The sequence below is a fragment of the Thamnophis elegans genome, chromosome 5 (genome assembly GCF_009769535.1).
Source record: "Thamnophis elegans isolate rThaEle1 chromosome 5, rThaEle1.pri, whole genome shotgun sequence".
NCBI lineage: Eukaryota > Metazoa > Chordata > Lepidosauria > Squamata > Colubridae > Thamnophis > Thamnophis elegans.
The window spans coordinates 19,336,503-19,354,113 of NC_045545.1; the positions used below are offsets into that span (position 1 = coordinate 19,336,503).

Sequence of the window (17,611 nt, forward strand, 5' to 3'; positions counted from 1 at the left end):
TTGCCTTGTATGCTGTCATTCGAATCAACACATTCAGATTCTGATGGAGCTTCTGATAACATAACTCTATTTCCTTTGTACAGAGATAGGGTCAGACTAAATAAATGTTGTTGATGCCACCTGATCTCTGGGAACTCTGAATAAAACCCCTTTAAGTCCAGATCATTTCATTTCATTTCTTAAATTTCTATGCCGCCCAATCGCGGAGGACTCCCTTCATGGATTACTCCCTTCATGGATTACTCCCTTGTTGTGGCAAAGGGACTTGCATAACTCAATGAGCTATGCCAGGGGTCAGCAACTGCAGCTGTGGAGCCGCATGTGGATCTTTCATCCCTCTGCTGCAGTTTTTGTCACCAGTTAGCTCCATAATTGATAGGGCTTTCGGTTAAAACAGGTAGAAGAAAAAGGACGCCGTGCTAGGAGGAGACTTTATGGTGGGGGAACCAGACTTCCAGTTGGCTCCAGAATTGAACGGGGGGCTTCTGGGTAGAACCTTTGTGGCTCCTTGAGTGTTTAAGTTAGCCAACCCCTGGGTTAGAACAACAAAAGCCACTTTTGCATAAAAAGGAAATGGCTGGGGAATTGGTTAACAACTTTTGGCACTATGTGATCTCTTGAACAAAATGGACCAAGTGAAAACAAATCCTTTTCCCTGAATTTTTTCAAGGAAAAAATTCAGCTCTGGGTCATACAAAGTAGAAGAACTCTTTGAGCCTGTGCTACTCACACATCCAATCAATCAACTCAACTGAGTATGATTTTTGTTTTAATAGCTAAGGATGACATTCAAGCATTCTGTATCTCTTTCCTAGTCAAGGTTTCATGAATTGTCTGTAGTTCCCATAATGAAGATTATGCTTGTATAAATTGTATGTGCTCCTCTTTCCATTTCCAATTTTGAATAGTCAACATTGCAATAGTCAGCATCTTCTTCTTTACTGAAAAGGACATTTGTGTCCCAATTTTCAATATTAAAATTCACAACCAATCAGCAAAACAAAAGGACCCCCTAAAGCTTTCATTGGAATATCTTTGAGGTCCAATGCTGACACTAGCTCTTTGAAATTCATTTAATATTTGTTTTCCCCCAAACATCTTGCAACTAATTTGGGCAACATGAAATGCTGCATTATGGCTATTGCCCAGACATCCCTTTGTGAAAGAGACTATAATCATTTCAAAAACAAGGACCTGTCACAAATATGTTTTCCAGTGAATCAATTATTCTCAATTCTAAAATACTGAATCTCATTCTTTCTTATGCTCATTTTTTTCCTAAAAGGTCATTTTGGGGTTGGGGGTTTGCCATTTTGACTTCTATCAAAACTGCCTTTCCTATACTAATTTCTGTTTATATGTGCTCCAAAATGAAAGGCTATTGGCTTACAAATCAGCTATCTTTGGAACGAGCTCCCCGTGGAGATTCGAACCTTCACCACCCTCCAGGCCTTCCGCAAAGCCCTTAAAACCTGGCTATTCCGACAGGCCTGGGGCTAATGAGTCTTGCCCCCCCCCCCTCGAATGGTATGGTTGTTGTGTGCTTTTAAACTATGGTATTGTTTTGTCTGTCTTTTTATTCCTTATTTGTACCCTTCCCCATTGACTTGGGTTGTGAGCCGCCCTGAGTCCCCTTCGGGGAAAAGGGCGGCATAGAAATATAATAAATTCAATTCAATTCAATTCAATCTTTATGTTCCTTTCTATCTTTCTTTTCTTCCCTTCCTGTTTGTTCAAAGTTTAGGTGGTTAATTTTATTATTGCCCAGAGAGTGTTGTTTTTAATATTGCTGCACTTACATCTCTGTCTACTTTGACATATTCTATTGAAGGATTCTTGGTAATGACTATTTTAGTTATAAAATTCCATTTTAATTGATTTTACAAAAACTTTATGAATGTCTTGATATATTTGGAAGCCTAACTAAAATTAAAATCTACCTAAAGGATGGACTGGAATTATATATTCAAGCACACACATACAGACAATATATAACATGCAAGTATCTACTATGTAGGAAAGCTGTTAAAATGCTTTAGCTTACCTCTTCAAATCAATGTAAACTACTTTAGAAAACAGCAGCTATAACTTTCCTTTTCATTTCTATCTAAAAATAAGTATCAGGAATTCAATCTGATTTAGAATGTTAGTTTGGGAATGAGACTTTTAAAATCTTTGGTTTCCTCCCCCCACCATCAAAATCAGCAGGGAGGAAGAATGCACTTTTTTTGTATTGCCTAAAATCACCTTCAAGCAATATAATTTTCAGATGCCAACGTTCTTGGTTCAAACCAGGTCCAGGAGGAAGACAGAAGAAGAAGAAGGTGGAGGAGAAGGAGAAGGTTCAAACCTTAGAGTAGAGGGTTGACACAGCAGGAGTTTGTCAAATATATTTTCAGAAATATCACAAATTATCCACAGGATTCCAAGCCAAGCGCACATTTCATGTTATGCACAGAAATTATATTTCTTCCATCATCAACCCATTGCATTTCCTTCTTTTTGGGAAACTACTCAAAATCTGAACTACATGTATTTATGTAGAGGATATGTGTATAATACTGTCCAACTCTTAAAGTCTTTGGGTAGTTCAACGAACAAAATAACAAAAGCAATCATACTGTATATTAGCAGTCAGCCTGACCACTTACCGGTCACAGTCTTCAAATGAGACATTAAAGATTTTATGTGAACAAGTCAGTCTTTTACTGGTTTTACAAGGATGTCCCTTGAATATTAATTTTTAAACTATTCTTAAAGCTTCAGATTGGGTATTTAACCATTTAACTAGAAATAGGTCCATGGAGCTCTGTGGAGTTTATGTCTTCATTCTGCGATGGCCAACATTATGAAACATCAGTCGAAAAAGCATTATCAGTGTTTCATAAAACTAGTAAGTTTCTTATTCCCATCTGCAGCCGGAGTTGCAAGCATATTTCAAACCTTGCCAATTTAACCCTCAAGCTTTTCTCAAACTCCCATTTGCAACAGGATATGCATGTGTGCATAATCTTTGTGTGCATCTATGCCCCACAAGCCCACTTGCCTCACAAACCACAACATTTTTAGCCCTTTGGGGTTTGCTTCTTTTCCTTTTGTTCTTTTAGTCACCTCTTTTGCTTAGAAAGAACATAAATGCCAGTTAGGGAGGGAAGCAAATGTTGTTTCTGATTTCTATGCAAATTAGGTCTTACAAATGGATCCTTCTCTGACTGTTTCCCAAGAGGGTTCTTTTTTTTCCTTTTCTGCCCTGCTTTACTGTTCAGCTTCTTCACTTTGCTTTACTCTCCAACTGCTTCACTTTGCTGCATTTCTGAAAAAAGGGCGATGAGAACAGACAAGTACTTTATTGAGCATCCAAAGGGTTGCATTGTTTCAAATCAGAAATATCTGAAACACAAGTAATCCCCTGACCGTATCATTTTATTGGCGATAAGGCAGGCCTCTTGAGAAAGGTCGATGTGCCCCGACATACTTGGGAACTTTTCTTGACAGAACAAATTCTTTGAGGGAATACATCAAACTCTGTTTATCTCTAAGCTGCTCCCTTAAAACCTGTCAGTGCTAATATTATCAGATTTCAGATTAAATAAATCCTACTGAGAGATGGTGTGGCCATATATCCATATTCAAAACATTACACTTGTGACTATCAGAGGGAAGCCCTGTTTACAAGGGTGGGGAATACACAGTGAGGAATTTTTTTTTAAGCACACAAGAGAGGGACATAGAAACTTCTCAAAACAGTGCTTGTTTCTCCAGGTGTTTTCCACCAAGTTTATAAGTCTTTGAAAGCAACAAAAGGAAACCAACCCATTATTATTTTGAGCAGTATGCCTACAGTGTGTCTGCTTTAGTTTAGTAAACAGGGTTGCAAATTTTCAGTTGCTTCTATCATCTATCTCTCTACCTATGTGTCTCTCTGACTGTCAATCTGATAGATAGATTTATCTGTATATCTGTCCATCTTTCCATGTATTTGTCTGTCCATCTCTCCATCTTACCCATCAACCAGCCAGCCATGTATCCATTTCTGTCTGTCTGTCTGACTGTGTCTCTGCCTGCCTGTCATCTGCCTGCCTGCCTGCCTGCCTGCCTGCCTGCCTGCCTGCCTACCTACCTACCTACCTACCTATCTACCTATCTACCTACCTACCTACCTACCTACCTACCTACCTACCTACCTACCTATCTATCTATCTATCTATCTATCTATCTATCTATCTATCTATCTATCTATCTATCTATCTATCTATCTATCCTCTATCTAGCTCTTGCTCTAGCTCATGTATCATCTATCTGTACAAGGAATGGCAACAAAGTAGAAATAAGTAAGATTTTGACTGAGAGATGAATTAACTTTTCCTGGAATGGTCATAAACACATTCTTTCTGCTTTTGTTTTAGAAAAGTCACACCTTCTAAATATTTGTTTAAATACTCGACAGTGAACTTTTTATGTGTACATGTGTACCTGACTAGATCATATTCAGACCTACATAGATCAGTCTTGCAGAACATAGGATGGCATGAGGTCCAACACATCTGTTCAGTATCAGGCTATGAAAGAATATTATGTAAATAATGGCATGTAAAATGAGAATGACTAGATTATATTTGTTCAGGTAACTCAAAAGAGTTCATTGGCTTAACTCTCAGACACCTACACAAGAGATGCCATTTTGAAATTGATCTTGTGTCAGATTTAAGGGCAGACTGCTAAACGGTGCAGCTTCTCAAATATTCTCAATATTTTTCAATGTACAGTAAGCTTCAGAAGTCTGAAGAAAAAGAGAAAACTGACAATAATTGTGTTTAGCCTCAGTGCTTCATACAGTGTGTTGACAGACATCATTTTTTTAAAATTCTGTAAAAATCCCTGAAAATTAAATAGACTGAAGGATTTTTCTTTTTCTGACCCACAAAATGAATGGCAATTTGTTCTCCAAGTTCATTATTTTGACTGAAAGAACTAGCACTTCCACTTCATCATTTGAAAGCAATCTGTTCTTTATTGATCAAAGTATCACCTTACCAAAGTGAGAATTGTTCCTCCCGTTTTTTAGCTTTTAGTTGCCTGAAATCTTTATTACTGTAAAAAAGATCACCTTGTTTTAATTAGTGAAAGGAAAATAATATGGTTTTATTAATGTTGGGATTTATGCCAACTTGGAAGTAGAACATAACAATACGAAATCATTTGGCTGCTGACAGTCACTTTCTGCAAGATCTTTATCATGAAGAAGGTCTGAATACAGAAGAGAAATGACTGTATTAGTCTTTTATTTAAACGGTTCATTTAAGTGATACAGTATTTGCTAAAGAATATGAATTCATTCTTCTACTGTAACTTAATTACAGGAAAAGTACTTATGCTTGAGTAATTTCTCTCTGACTGGAACTGTTGTTCTTAGCAGTCCTATTTATGTCTTCTATTTAAAGAATAGGTGATAGTGGAAGGATTGTAAAAAGGGTAGTGTGGAATCTTTCCCTCCCTTCCTTCTTTTGCTCAAGCCAACAACAAAATATTGTCATGGTCTTTGACATGGAGATATATGATATTGTACATGCATTGACCTTTGGTGAAAAAAGAAACCTTGCCCAGGGGTTATAGCAGGGATGAAAAATTTGGTTTACAGTCAGGGCATTCTATGGTTGCATCTGTATTGTTTCTCACCCCTATTATTTGGATGTCCCTATGGTCTTGACTTTGTGTGTGTCCAACAGCCTGCTCTTTACTCATCAGGTCAGAAGTGTTGCAAAAGTGAGCTATTCAAATAAATGGAATGTCAGAAGGAGAAAAAAAGTGGCTGTAGTTTTTTCTTCTCCCTTTCCTGCTTGCTGACTTTCCATACATCAGGGATATGTGTGCTCTTAGATTACAGATTACTCTCAAAGGAATGGGGCTTTGAATAGGAAAAAGGAAAAAAAAACAATAATACCTGGTATGGAATAAATAATACTAACTTATATTTAAAAAAAAAACTGTGTTTGGAATTAGATGCAACAAAGTATTTTTTATTGGCATGCACAACTACAGTGATCATTGAACTCCTGGCCAAAAGAAACTAGGCAAGGTTATGGATTATATTCCCCAAGCAATATTAAACATTCCTCCTCCTCCTCCTTATCACCACCATCACCATCACCATTATCATCATCTAAATGTGACCTTTCCATCAGAAATGGAACTTCTGACAGTATTATAGCTTGCTACATAGTATACCACATATTATGGCTATACATGATTTCTACTCCCCCCGTTCTAACAGGACTAAAGTCTACCTAGATGGTAAATATTAGCACCATATTCCATAAGCAACAGCACTTATTATGCCCACATACTACTTCATAACTATCTGGCTTCTGTTATATGTCTCTTTTCTTTCAGAATTATCAAGCAGCTTTTTTGCCTGCTAATTTTATTTCTATACCTTTCTTTGCATCTATCCTATGTGCAGGTTATCCTTCAGGATGATCCACCATATAACTTTCTCGTTTCAATGATGGGCAGATTATCTGCAGGTTCTATCATAGCTTTTCTTGCAAAAAATCTCATCCTAAGCATGGTGGGGTCATCCTAATTGACCTTTGTACTTTGGTCTGCCAAATTTCTGCATGTTTGAAGGAACCCTGGAAAGAGGATTTGTTGATATATAATCATCTAATGTGTAATGAAGAGATCTGGACAAATAATTCACAGTGAATAATTCACTCAAGCTTTGTTTTTTTTGCATGACAAGAGATAGCACTATTTACACTTCAGATTTATCCAAGTTTTATGTTTTGCTTTGCAATTCGTTTCTCGCTAACGTGAGTTGAAAGCAGTTCACCAGGGATGAAATCCTCATTTCTCTGAAGGCAAATAGCACATATCAAGTAGTAGAGGAATAGCTGGTTATTCAAAGATCAGCATATGTAATACCATTTGACTTAAAGTTTGACTGTAATGAGGATTTGGATAAGGGATTCTTCATCATAAAACTTTGCTTTATATATTTAAGTACGTATTAAGCTTACTTTGGAAATTAAAAAGAGGAAAACAAATCCCTTTCATTATACACGTCTCAGAAACATAGAAAAGAGCTTTCAAAAACAGTATTGGGCCTTGCATACATATCCTTCAGATACAGTAGTTTCAAACCATGAAGAACTTTGTCAGATAATACTAGTCTTCTGAAAGAAATTAATTTTAAAAAAGTTCACAGCAACTTCCTTCTGTTCTTTCACTGTAGCACCCATGCATTATTCAGAAGACTCAGGAGGGATTTTTAGGTGAGCAAATGTCTAAGGACATTTTGAAAAAAGTAGGCAAATGGCGCTACAAAAGATAAAAGAATAAGTAACCTTCCTTCCTTTACTTTGCTTGTCATTTTAAAAAATGCAGCAAAGTTCTATTTCTAATTGAAACTGCAATTTATTCAATGGGTATGCCTGGTTTTGCTTCATTTCAGAAATTAAATAGTGAAAGGTTCCCAATATAATCTTAACACCTGGATTAATGGTTTCTAGATGTCTAAAGCATAAAGATGGTAGGAAAGAACTATGAAAGAATCCATCGACTTGTCTTTGTGAAAGCTTCTCAGATGCCCATCTGTCTGTTTCTTGCTTTGCTGGCAGTCTGCCACAATATTTCAAGCAATTTTAAATGCAGTTCAGATAGTCTTTTAGCTTGGGAAGGGGGGGGGGTGTTGTTTGATTTAATACCAGGAGGTGTTTGTTCAAGGGTTGGTTCTGATTCAATGCACAAATAGGAAATAATAGCATTTTATCAATCTCATGTTTGTATAAAATATGAATTATAAGAGTTACATCTTCTGTTTCCCGGATGACAACTTTGTTTCTTTCTACTGGTTCTATGAAGGGAATGTTTGGGGTTGTAATCTAATTGGGTAGCAACACTTACAAGGACATTGCCCTTGTGACCTCAAGACTGGACTACTGCAATGGGGCAGCCCCTGAAGAGCATTCGGAGACTTCAGCTTGTCCAGAATGCAGCCGCGCGAGCGATTGTGGGTGCACCCCGGTAAACCCACGTTACACCTATCCTCCGCGAGCTGCACTGGCTTCCTACTGGTCTCCGGATACGCTTCAAGGTGCTAGTTGTCACTTGTAAAGCCCTTCATGGTATTGGACCTGGGTACTTGAGAGACTGCTTGTTGCCGATTACCTCCAACAGACCTATTAGATCCCACAGATTAGGCCTCCTCCGAATTCCATCTACCGGCCAATGCTGATTGTCTACCACCCGGAGGAGGGCCTTCTCTGTGGCTGGTCCTCTGGAACGAGCTCCCCATGGAGATTCGGATCCTCACCACCCTTCAGGCCTTCCACAAAGCCCTTAAAACCTGGCTGTTCCAACAGGCCTGGGGCTGACGAGTTCCCGTCTCCGCTTGAACTGTGTGGCTGTTGATTGTTTTTAAACTCTTTTTGTAGCTGCTTGTTTGTTGGTTCTCCCTCTTGTCTGTATTCCCCTCCCTTTGATTTGTTAGCCGCCCTGAGTCCCTCCGGGAATAGGGCGGCATATAAGTGCAATCAAATCAAATCAAATCAACATTAATGCTCTATTTATTGCTGAGCTCTCAAAACAAGCCTATTCAAAAGAGTGTTCAAAACTCAAAGAATACATGAAATATGTACAAAACACTGGGTATCATACAAGCTGCTGTGGAGAAATTCTGCCCCACTTTATGACTTTTCTGACACATTTGCTAAATGAACCACTGCAGATGTTAAGTTAGTAACATGGTTGTTAAGTGAATTTGGCTTCCCCACTGACTTTGTTTTTCAGAAGGTTGAAAAAGGGGATCACATCATCCTGGGACACTGCAACCATCATAAATATGAACCCGTTGTCAAACATCCAAATTTTGAACACATGGTCATGAGGATGCTTCAGCAGTCATAAGTGTGAACAATGGTCATAAGTGACTCTTTTCAATGCTCTTGTAACTTTGAATGCTCACTATACAAACTGCTGTAAGTCAAGGACTAGCTGTACTTACCTCCATGAACCCCTTGGTAATTCAGGAACTAGACTACTATGAATATTCTTCTCTAAAATCTAAGGTTTATAGTATTTGCACAATAGAAATGAATAGATTTTTTTATTGGCCAAATGTGATTGGACACACAAGGAATTTGTCTTTGGTGCATATGTTCTCAGTGTACATAAAGAAAAAATAAAATAGAATACGTTCATCAAGAATCATAAGATACAACACTTAGTGATAGTCATAGGTTACTAATAGGCAATCAAGGCATTGTTTTGTATTCATTGGCCTTCTATTTGTGTGTCTGTCTGTCTGTGACTGTGTGTGTACATATATATATATATATATATATATATATATATATATATATATATATATATATATATATATATATATATATATATATATATACACACACACACACACACACACATATACATATACATATACATACATATATATACACACATACACACACACACATACACACAGACAGAGAAAGAGATAGAGAGAATAATGAGACAATATATTAGATATAATAATTGTTCATCTAAGAGTAGCAAAGGTATTTTGGGGTCTTTTTGTTTTCTGTTTCAGGTGAAAATAGTTCAAAGAACAAACAGCAGGTATTTTTTCTCTTGTTTTTATGTTTTGAATCAATAGGAAAACAGCTTATTTTTTGTACACTTATGTACTCACAGACATTTTCCTGTTGATTCAAAACACAAAAATGATAAGAAAAAAAAAAGAAACCCTGTCATTGTTGTTCATTCCCTGAAATGTCTTCACCAGAAACAGCCTAATAAACAAAGGAAATGGCTAAAAGGGAAGATGCTATAATATAAATCATAACCGGCTGGTAATGTCAGGTGGTCACTGCAATGTAGAAGAAATTTTCAAGGAAATGAATCAAGGCAAGTGGCACCAATAGATGTGGGAAGTACTTTTGAGCTGTTTCACAACATTTTGGGAGATTTATTAAAGAGGGTAAAAGAAGAATATTTGTCGAATGAAAAAATAAACCCAGCTCGTGTTGAAAGTCCTGATTTAGAGCACATGCACAGTGCAATAAAGCTTTTCTCTACCCCTGGGATGTCAGGAAGAATGCCTGGACTAATTATAAACAGAGTGAAAATCTCTAAAGGTTGAGCTGAAATGTTGCTTGACTCTATTAACCAACAATGGGTTCCATCCTACTTCTTCCTGAAATGTTTAGCCTGTGGGCTTATAAGAGCTTTGAAAAAGGGAAACAATTGGAGAAATTACCATTCCTGGAACCCTAACTGTAGTTTATCGGGCTCCCAAAAGACAGTAGAAAGTCTTCTGGAAAATAAACAATCTCATTGTGTTCCATAGCAGTTGATAGCCTCAGAAGACCAGTCTTACAATTATCTAATGCCTTCACTTGGGAAATGCCAACTCATGTGAGCACCATTAGCTTTAAATAGGCCTGAATTGGTATATATGTATGTATGCATGTATGTATGTATGCATGTATCCATGTATCCATGTATCCATGTATCCATGTATGCATGTGAGTGATGTGGAATGCAGACTCCCAACTCTCAGTGTCCTCAATGAATGTGTGCATTTTCCTCCCTTAGTGATAAAACTGTGCCAACCTCTCACATTCACTTGGATTCAAATATAATTTTCTTCACGAATGTGGTGGTGAGTTTTGCTCCCTTTCAAAGGAGCGTTAATAAAAATTCTGTTCAGATTTGGCCAGTTAGTGTAGTAAAGCTAGTGATGTATATATTTCAGCTCAAAACAGCTCATTTATTCAGTGCTCCATTTGAAGACAACTTTTGAACCAATACAGTCTTCAGAGTCTGAATTCCTTCGCTCCTTCCAAATGTTCACAAGAACATTTGAAGAGGGCTTAAATTAAGTTCACATTCAGAAGTAAAAATTCAAGGTTGCATGAAGTGACTTTCAACCTCAAAAGCCTTCAGGTTTGATGAATTCAGCTGCTTGCAAAAAAGGTGTATGTATGATTCCTGCCCATGTAGACGTGCATGTTTATGAGGTTAGGCAAATCCTAGAACTGTGTGAATTATTTTGAAGAATACTTCAGGAATTATAAATATCTTTCCAAATATTCTTGTTTTTCCTTAAAGATTTTTTTGCTTTTCAACCAAGAAGTTTCTTTAGTTCTGACAATGCTGGGGAATGGATTTTTTTATTCCTTGCAGTTAATCTGGTCATTAACACTCTTTCTGAGAGTCATTGAGGCCACTTGAAGTTTTATCTGTGCCTTCAGGATCATCTGAACAAATGGATGTGAAGCCTTCTTGGAACTACTTAAAGGACTGTGTTGTAAACTGGAGATAGGTGGTGTCATATCCATTCCCCTCTTTTGAGAGAAGGCTATTCAGTCTTAATGTTGATGGCCTCTTTGACCCCTCCTTAAAACCAGTGGCCATCTTTGTCCAGAATATGAACTTTACTGTCTTCAAAAGGGTGTCCTTTGTCTTTCAAATGCAGATAGACTGCTGAATCTTTTTTCTTCTATATTGTATCATGTGTTTGTGAAGTGGTTGTTTTGTTTGTCCACTTGTCATGTTGAGGCACTGTGTCTTTTCTCCTTTGCCTTCAATCAAAACAAGAAAGTCTAGTTGCCTTTTGAAAGAATCCTTCAGGATAACCATGATCTGGATGACCGAGAATCTTCATATACATCTCTCTCCTGAACGCTCCTGAACTTTCTAGAAGACATGGCACTTTGATGCTTTAAGCAATGGATTTTGATTAATGGACCCTTTCTTGCTACTCAAGACGTCCTGAAAAATGGTTTATTCTGATGTAGGTACTACTTGAATCAATTAAATACACACACAAACACACACACACAATTATACAAACAAACATACATTTAAATCCATCTAAATTGTTCGCACAACCATAGCAAATTACGTAGAACATGTCCTATACAATTCTGTGTGAAAATAGAACATATCTATTTTATATTATGTGAGTTCCAGATAATAAAAAACACCATTTTAAATTACAGATTTCTAGGCAGCAAATTAGCAGAATTAATGGCACCTCAAAAAAGGGAGGGGGGGTATGAGCTTTGAAGGATTATAAGTCTCATCCTTTTATATTTGCAATTTTATTCTGAAAATATACATACTCTTTATATGAAATTGCCTATTACCCATAGGTAATTATCTCTTGATCTCACTTGCTGCAAACTTCCTTTGTTGACTTGTTTTTGTTTTTTTTTAGTTTTATAGCTTTATATTCTGAGGTTGGTTAAAGGCATGAATCAACAACACTCTTGGACAGGTGCACTGAAGGAAGGCTTATATGATGTTTGAGTCTAAGAACTGCAGAGAAGTCCTTAATAATTTTTAATCTCTTTTTTATTGAACAAAGATGACAGCTCAACAGGCAACACTTTCTAAGCCTAACGTCTACACTAGACACAGTAGCTTCACAGTATGTATCATAAGAGCTTAAGGTTATGTTCATGCATTCACAGTGGAAAGTGGATGAAACAAAAGCTAGCTTTTTGCTAGAAGAAGACCCAGTGGCAAAGAATTTTTGAATCTTAATTTTATTATTACAAGTCTCTTTTAAGAATTGGAAATTAGAGACAGTCAACAGCTTTGGATGATTTCATGAAAACTAAAAAGGTTTTGAAAGTAGTATCACGATTTAGGAGATACAGACCCTTCATTTGAACTTACACTGAGATATATGTCTTTAATAGGGGAGATGAAATGGTAACAAAAGCAATTATCAGCTTTTGTAAATACTTTTATTTATTTTTTTGAACAAGGAAGAAGTCTTCGGGGATTTTAAAAATTGTATTTTAATGATAAAAGCCCATTACAAAAGCATTATAGTTAAACAGAAATTAATACAAAGTACAAAAAGTAAGAGACTAAAAAGAAAAAAAGGAAGTACACAAAAAGGAAAGATATAACAAGGAAAAAGAAATAAATATATAAAGAAATAATTTCTGCATTTATCACAAGATGTGAAATTTTTTAAACAATTTATTACCTTTCTCTAAAATACAACAAGAAAATATCTTTATCCCATATCTTGTCTCAAATTTACAAACAGACTAAATCTGTTTGTAAATCTGACCTTGTCATTCAGTCCTGGTCAGCAAAGTCCATTAAGAGTTACTAGAAATAACAATTTGTCTATTTTAACTTTAATCAAATAAACCCAAATTATATTACTTCCTTTAGTTTTTTACAATCTTGATTTTTTTATCCCTTCAAATAATCTCAAAATGTATTTTATTTTTTGTTCTTCAAACCTTGAACAATGTTTTTTTTATAAATCCAATATAAGAAAATTATCCAATTCACTCTTTTGGTTTGAAACATGCACATCCTTTTCAGTTATTAAGACCTCATTTGGTATATTTGTATATTTGTACATCTAATGGGGCATCTTTTTCCATATCATTCTTGCAGACTGACCTTTTCAGATCCACTTTCAGATCCACTTTCCCATCTGGCAAAGCACGGTCCTCTTTCACAACATTTCTTAAAAGTTATTTATTTATAATGGAAGGCTCCTCTAAGATTAATCTCTGGATCCATAGCTCATAAATATCCTCAAATCCATCCAGGGTTAAATTATTTTGCTCCATTTTGTGTTAATAAGTCAAATTAAATATTCTGCTTTACTTGTAGTCTTTAGTCCATTACTAAGTAGTAATCTTTTGACTCCCTCTAATGAATGATGGGATGGTAATTTGCATAATATTTCTGGAATATGTATTTCTTTCCTGACACCTTTAAAGGAACTGAATAAGAACAATAGCCTTTCTTCTAGAAAGGGAATATAACAAATTTCTTTATTCAGAGTCACATGTTTCTGACTTTTTAGCCTAGAAGAGCTGCCAATCATGGGTAGTGTTTCCTTATAGTTTCAGAATAAAATCTTTCACAGCCGTAGCAGACAAGAAATTAAGAGATTAAATCTGAAAGCTTTTGTTTGCAACACTTTCCCTTAGTCTTAGAAGCAATGTTAAGTATACTTTAAAGAATATCAGAAAAATCTGACATGGAATAGATTTCACATGTTTAGCTGTGGAACTGTAGGTATGGCATGATGTCCACTTAATTTAAACATGACTTCATGATCTCAGACAATATCTCCAATCATTCTGGATTTCAGGTTATTTAGATCGGGGTTTTTCACTGGACAACGTTAAGAGGCGTCGACTTCAACTTGAAATCCACACATCTTAAATTGTTGTAGACTTTGGAGTCCAGGTTCAAGTCCATGCATCTTAGAGTTGAAAATTTGGGGGAAAAAAGGCCTGACTTTGATAAATAGTTTGACACTCTGTGTTAGAAGCTGAGAGGGACAGATGAGGCATGGAGCGGCTGAGGTAATTAGAACAGCTTTATTGTTACAGAACACAAACCAACTTCAACTATATACAGTTCAGCATCTTGCCCTGCTTGACAGCTATTTATACTAGAGCTGTCAAGCAGGGCAACCTATAAGATCGCAGAAACAGCCCACGCTCAGCCAGCCGTGCCTTAGCCAATCAGGCGCAGCTCAGCTGTTGCCAGCATTCAGTCGTAAGTTGAGGACTTGTGGCCAGTCATAGGTTGAGGACTGAAGACCGGTCGCAAGTCGAGGACATAACACTCCTTCCCCCCCAGTGAGGGCGCATGTGCGGATGTGACACAAGCAAAGTCATTTAAGTAGGTGGGCCGACGTCGGATCCGCCCAGAACTCTGCAGTAGTGGTGCTGCAGGCGAAGAGGCAGGACACACCCATGGTAGCTCCTCCCCCCTGGGAGTGGAGCTCAGGGTGATGTCAGGAGGACCCTCCCTGAGAGGCGGCAGTGGCTGAGAAGGTAAGTCCAATAACAGTGGTGGCTCGGCTTAAGTCTGGTAGTTGGATGGTGGCCGGCAGGCAGCAGCATCATAGGAGAGGCCTGACTCAGGGAAGGCCTCGGTTGATAGGTGGCACCTCAGTTGGTCCACGTGGCAATGAGACCCCATTTTCTCTTATTGACCCAGTGTCTCTTAATGCTGACATCAAATCTTGCCATGATAAGTCTGGCATTCCTGATGAAGTTTTGCAAAGTCTTCTAGATCAGTACTCTCATAAATCAGAAGGTCAGAAAGAAGATCCCTTCAGCATCACTGAGCAGTGTGTGGACTTGCAAGCTTCAGGAGAGCATACAGAAATGATTCAAGAGGAGAACCTGAGTCCCAGCTCCCAGGCAGCTTCAAATGACAAAGCAAGTATGTTGCAAGAATACTCAAAACACCTCCAACATGCTTTTGAAAGAACAACCAATAGCACTGGTTTTGCTTTTGGTCCCAGTTTTCAATTTGTAAGTTTATCTTCAAGCATCCATAACCATACTTTGTTTCCAGACAAACAAGTGTACACTACATCCCCACTTGAGTGTGGTTTCAGCCAATCTGTTACCTCAGTGTTGCCATCTGCATTGTCAAAGCCTCCTTTTGGAATGTTGCTTGGATCTCAGCCGGGTTTTTATTTGTCTGCTTTAGAGGCAACCCATCAACAGTTGACTCCTTCACAAGAACTAGATGACCTGATAGATTATCAAAAAAAAACATAGACACTTCATCAGGCTCTCATACTACACCTCAAAAACTGAATAGCCAGAAGGAACAAAAAACCCTAGAAAGTTCAACAAGCTTTCCCATTCCATCTCAGGAGCTAGCTAACCAGATAGATCCTCAAAAGGACCTAGAACATCGAGCAACATATCAGATAGAGACCTTTGCACAAGCATTTGGTTCTCAGTTTAAGACGGGCAGCCAATCAGGGTGCCAATGACTTTTATTGCTAACTCTAATGGAGAAGTGGACCATAGAGTAAGGACTTCAGTATCAGATTTCTCAGGGTATTCAAATATAATGTCTGATGTTAGTGAGCCATGTAGAAACATTCAAATGGCAGTGTTATCAAAATAAAACTAACACATTAAGACCACCCCCTAAGCCTAGCCATTTTTTCCCTTCTTCTTTTAGCTGTTCTGGCTAAAGACCTTCAGCATCCCACCTTCGTCACCAGTGTTAGAATCTGAGATGGACAGATGAAGCGTGGAGCAGCTGAGGTAATTAGAACAGCTTTATTTTTAACAGAACATGAACCAACTTCAACTATATATACAGTTCAGCACCTTTCCATGCTTGACAGCTATTTATACTAGAGCTGTCAAGCAAGGCAACCAATAAGATCGCAGAAACAGCCCATGCTCAGCCAGTCATGCCTTAGCCAATCAGGTGCGGCTCATCTGTTGCTGTCTCTCTGTCGTATGTCGAGGACTTGTGGCCGGTTGTAAGTTGAGGACATAACACTCTGCTCTTTCTTTTTCTAGGAATTAATCAGAGATCCAAACAATGTAAGGAATGAAAATTGCAAGGAAGATTCCACTGATTTTTCAAGCCAGGGAGAATGTTATGTCAACATAGATTAGATCAAGGGTGTCAAACCCAACGGTGGTGTCACATGATGTATCTGGACTCCCCCCCTTTGCTAAACTGTGGGTGTGGCCAGCATGTGATGCATCCGGCCTGTGGCCCACGAATTTGACAGCCCTGGATTAGATATTTCCAAGGCTATGGAAATAAATGCACAAGATATTGTATGTCTTGTTTGTGCATACTGTAGTAGGCCAATCAACTTTGTTTGTAGCTTAATTTTTACCTGCAGTAAAATACATTTTTTCCAATCATATCTGTGAGCATTCTACTGACTCAACTGATTCTTCAACAAAGGGTTAAGTACCTGGGGAACCAAGATTACCTGGCTGATGTAGAACCTGATGGTTAGATTTGTCTATTCCTATTCTCACCATTATTGGAGAAAAGCCTTCACCTAGAAAGCAAGAATTGTGACTGCATAGTTATAGTTATTATGGCAAGAGACCCTTTTGCAATCCCCTCCATGCCCGGTCTAATTATCAAGCTGCCATTGCCATGCTTGGTGTCAGAATCAAGTTACAACTCAGATTGAGTAGGAGGCTCTATCGGTCATCCAGCCTAGTGGTGGAACAGGATTTATAATTACTGATAATTTATGTATAAAACAAGGCTCAAGAATCTGAAACATTGCTAAAGCAGTTTCAGAAGCTTAGAGCCATTGATACTGAACATCATCCTACTTGCTTTGTAAAGAAAATGAGCCTCCAAATAACTTTATTGCTTTCCTGGCTCAGTGTAAACTGCCCATCATTAAGCTCATTATAAATCCTATGTGAGTTTTTGAGAAGTTATGTGGTCTAGCAATTGTGTTTGTGCAAAGGCCGTTTGAAAGGAGTGTCAAGATACCTTTTGCTCCTACCCGTGAAATCCATAAATAAATAAAGAGAAATGTCAAGTTAACCCAATTGCAATAAAAACAGCTAGCAGTAATTTCTATGATTGTTCAGAATATTTATGTCCTTTGCAGTAACGTTGGCTTTATATGCTGGCAATTCATACTTGACATGTCAGTATATAAGTGTAGCCATAGGGACAGCTTGTAATGCTCTAATGAAAAGGAAGATGTCCAGTATAAAATAATTCTGAGTGAGGCCAAATCCATGGAAACAATGTCGTCAAAGCCTCTGCTTTCCACCACTGTTATTATTGTTAAGTGTTCACATGTTTA

General features: G+C 37.6%; 1 protein-coding gene across 1 annotated transcript; it reads left to right on the forward strand.

Annotated features, from left to right (window-relative positions):
* Positions 1-14,879: 14,879 nt before the first annotated feature.
* Positions 14,880-15,930, forward strand: LOC116508937 (zinc finger protein 281-like). Its single transcript, XM_032217783.1, is given in 3 exon segments — positions 14,880-15,560; positions 15,563-15,775; positions 15,778-15,930. Coding segments are annotated over 3 exon segments (1,047 nt in total).
* Positions 15,931-17,611: the final 1,681 nt, after the last annotated feature.